We start from the raw sequence: 2,760 nt of genomic DNA, 5'->3' as shown, positions 1-2,760 counted from the left end.
TATTTATATATTATAAAAGCTTTTTTATATTTTTATGTTTATTTATTATATATATAAATAACAATAAGATTCGAGATAACAGATTATTTAATAAATGTATATAATTATCAAATAGAATTCAATTAAAACATAATTATTTCTTATTTCCAGTTCTGTATTCAAAGATGAAGGATATATCACTAAATTTGAGAAAATAATTTAAATATCAAATTATCATAATTAAATATGTTTAAAAAAACAATTATTACATAAAATAGTATAAAATTATATACTATTATATGAAGAACATATTAAATTAAGAAATTCTATTTACATACCTTCAGCTCGTCCATTTCTTTTGCTTGTTGATTACATTTCTCTTCCAACATAGATTTAACTGTTGTAACTAAACCTTCTTCACAATTCCTGTTAGCTTCTCTGATTTCACGTATAAGTTCTAAAACAAATAATACAATGTTTCATCAGAGTAATGATCGTCCCATATGATGTATGAAATTAATAACAAAAATTATGAATTTTAGAATTATCTACCTGATAACATTCCAGGTTGATAATCCGCAGGAGTACTATGTCTACATTGTGTCAATTTTGCTTTTACATTCTCTACATTCGACTTAGCTTCACTAAGTTCTTTAAACAGTTGGTTGTTACATTTTTTTAGCTCTGTCATCTACAATATAATATTTGAAAGAAATCTTAATAATTTGAAAACGATATTGAATACACACATTAAACAATTAAATACATTTTGTATATTTCAAGTACTAACAACAATCCTACAAATAATCATATCAATAATAGAACACATTTAATTATATATTATATTTACTTATCTATTTTCAAATAAAAACAAATACAAACCTGTTCAATAAGTGATAGGACAAGTTTATTACTACGGCTAATTGTCGTTATGGAACTTCCACTCTCAACACTATCGGAATCATCACTGTCTGAGTGAGCTGATGGCCCAGCAGGTCCCAATCCAGGATCAGAGTATCTTCTATGCTCCGAATTGAGTTCGTCGCCATTGACACCATTGTCTTTGTTAGCAGTAGGTGGTAAACTAGCATAATCTCCGTTTTGAAGGGCCATATGTACAGCAGATTCCAAAACTCCGTTTTCTTGCAGATTTCCATAACCATTAACAACACTATTGACATTGGGATGAACATTCGCCAAGTGCTTATTACAGTGATGCCTTTGTCTACTGTGGACGGTTCTAATGTTTGGCACCGGCATCGGCTGATACATTCTGTACATTGTAGGCAGTGAGACCGGCTGCATAGTGTATGTCATAGGCATCGGTGAATAGCCGCAGACGCTCGGATCCGACATCGCGGTGAATAGACGTTGTCCATTACCCGATACATTCTGTACATCTGTCGGTTGCCATAGCATCTGCCTTGGAGGATACTCCATACCAGGCACCAGGCTACCGTCCTGATTATTCTGTGAAGTGTTCGGCCACGTATCCTGTATTGTATCCAGCAGATTGCTTCTACGGCTGGATCGTCTCTTATTTTTCCTCGAATGATTCGGTGGAATCTGACGCGGCGGTCTCGACGGGTTCGACAACCTGTGCATCAATCGTCTTGTTTACACCAAAACATAACCCCTTGAATGAGCGATAAAATGACTCACCTCTGCTCCATCCCGACGGATGACTCGATCCGCATCAAGAGGACCTGGTTCCTCGCAAGAGCGCGCGCAACATCCGCGAAACGGGGACCTTAGGGACGAGTCGATCTGACGATCCAGTTCTTGACTGTAATGGCACGTCGTTGTGAGATATTCCCTGAGCGGTCTGAGCAGAGGCTTGAGGTTCCAGCGCGATATGATAGCGTGCTATCTTTGATAACTCACGCGCAAGATATTTTATCCAAGCTTATCAATGATCATCGTAACGCAACAGGAGGTTGAAAAGAAGAGAACAATTTTGTTAAAAAGATGAAATAAGATCGTGTTATCCACAACTACGTCTATCCACATTCACGCATGCTGCAGATGCTGCGCCCTGCGATGGTGACGACTATAGCGGACAGGAGACGATTTCATTGTTTCACTTTTACAAAAGGTGACAAGCGACCATCGATAACAATGACTATCAAACTCGAAATATCCTCGGTTGATAATGTGATGTCCGAGCAGCCGACAGCTGCTTCATGTGTGATGATCTATGCGACTATATGCGACTAATGCGACATAACCTCCGAAAACGAGTATCAAAGAGAGAAGAAAATGTAATATAACCTCAAAGTAAGAAATGGCAACCGCTGGGAGACGGATGGAAAATGAAAAGAATAAGCCAATATTTTGTGAATTGTCTGTTAATGATCTGGAACCAGAAATTACAGAGATCGAGAGTCTATGCGTGGAATGTGGCAAAAACGTGAGCAAACCCTACATTAATCTTGGAACTTCTCTTTAAGGCCCAGTTTCACTAATGTAAGGTTAACTTTAATTTGGGTTTAATGTATCTTTAATTTGGGTTTAACTTACTCTTTATCTTTGTCTAATTCTAAGAATTGTAAAAATTTAGAGAAAAAGATAAAGAGAATCGAGGTTAAAGTTAATCTCACATTGATGGAACAGATTTAATGTACATTTCTGCCAATGTAGGTTAACTTTAAAAGTTTAAATTTTAAAAGTTTAACTTACTCTTCATTTTTTTTCTAATTCTAATTAGAGCTAGAAAAACATGAGTTTGAATCGAGATTAAAATTAAACTACATTAATAGAAACGAATATAAACCTAGTATG

At 35.7% G+C, this 2,760-nt stretch overlaps 2 protein-coding genes across 3 annotated transcripts in view; one reads left to right on the top strand and one right to left on the bottom strand.

The window, feature by feature from the left end:
• Nucleotides 1–1,717, bottom strand: part of LOC108689855 — an 8,592-nt gene extending 6,875 nt beyond the window's left edge. For both annotated transcript variants that reach the window (XR_001931850.1, XM_018196812.1), the window contains exons 1-4: nt 1,642–1,717; nt 862–1,576; nt 532–670; nt 318–436 (exon numbers count right to left, since the gene is read on the bottom strand). Coding sequence is in view for 1 of the 2 variants with exons in the window: in XM_018196812.1 (XP_018052301.1) it covers nt 318–436; nt 532–670; nt 862–1,576; nt 1,642–1,676 (1,008 nt within the window). In the remaining variant the exon portion in view is untranslated. The remainder of the gene's footprint in view (nt 1–317; nt 437–531; nt 671–861; nt 1,577–1,641) is intronic.
• A 511-nt stretch (nt 1,718–2,228) lies between these two features.
• LOC108689856 (zinc finger protein ZPR1) overlaps nt 2,229–2,760 on the top strand; it is a 3,286-nt gene continuing 2,754 nt past the window's right edge. The window contains exon 1 of the mRNA XM_018196813.1: nt 2,229–2,389. Coding sequence (XP_018052302.1) covers nt 2,264–2,389 — 126 coding nt within the window. The 5' untranslated portion in view covers nt 2,229–2,263. The remainder of the gene's footprint in view (nt 2,390–2,760) is intronic.

This window comes from Atta colombica, unplaced genomic scaffold, assembly GCF_001594045.1.
Source record: "Atta colombica isolate Treedump-2 unplaced genomic scaffold, Acol1.0 scaffold277, whole genome shotgun sequence".
NCBI lineage: Eukaryota > Metazoa > Arthropoda > Insecta > Hymenoptera > Formicidae > Atta > Atta colombica.
Note: the sequence above shows the minus strand (reverse complement) of the source record. Positions and strands in the feature narration are given on the sequence as shown.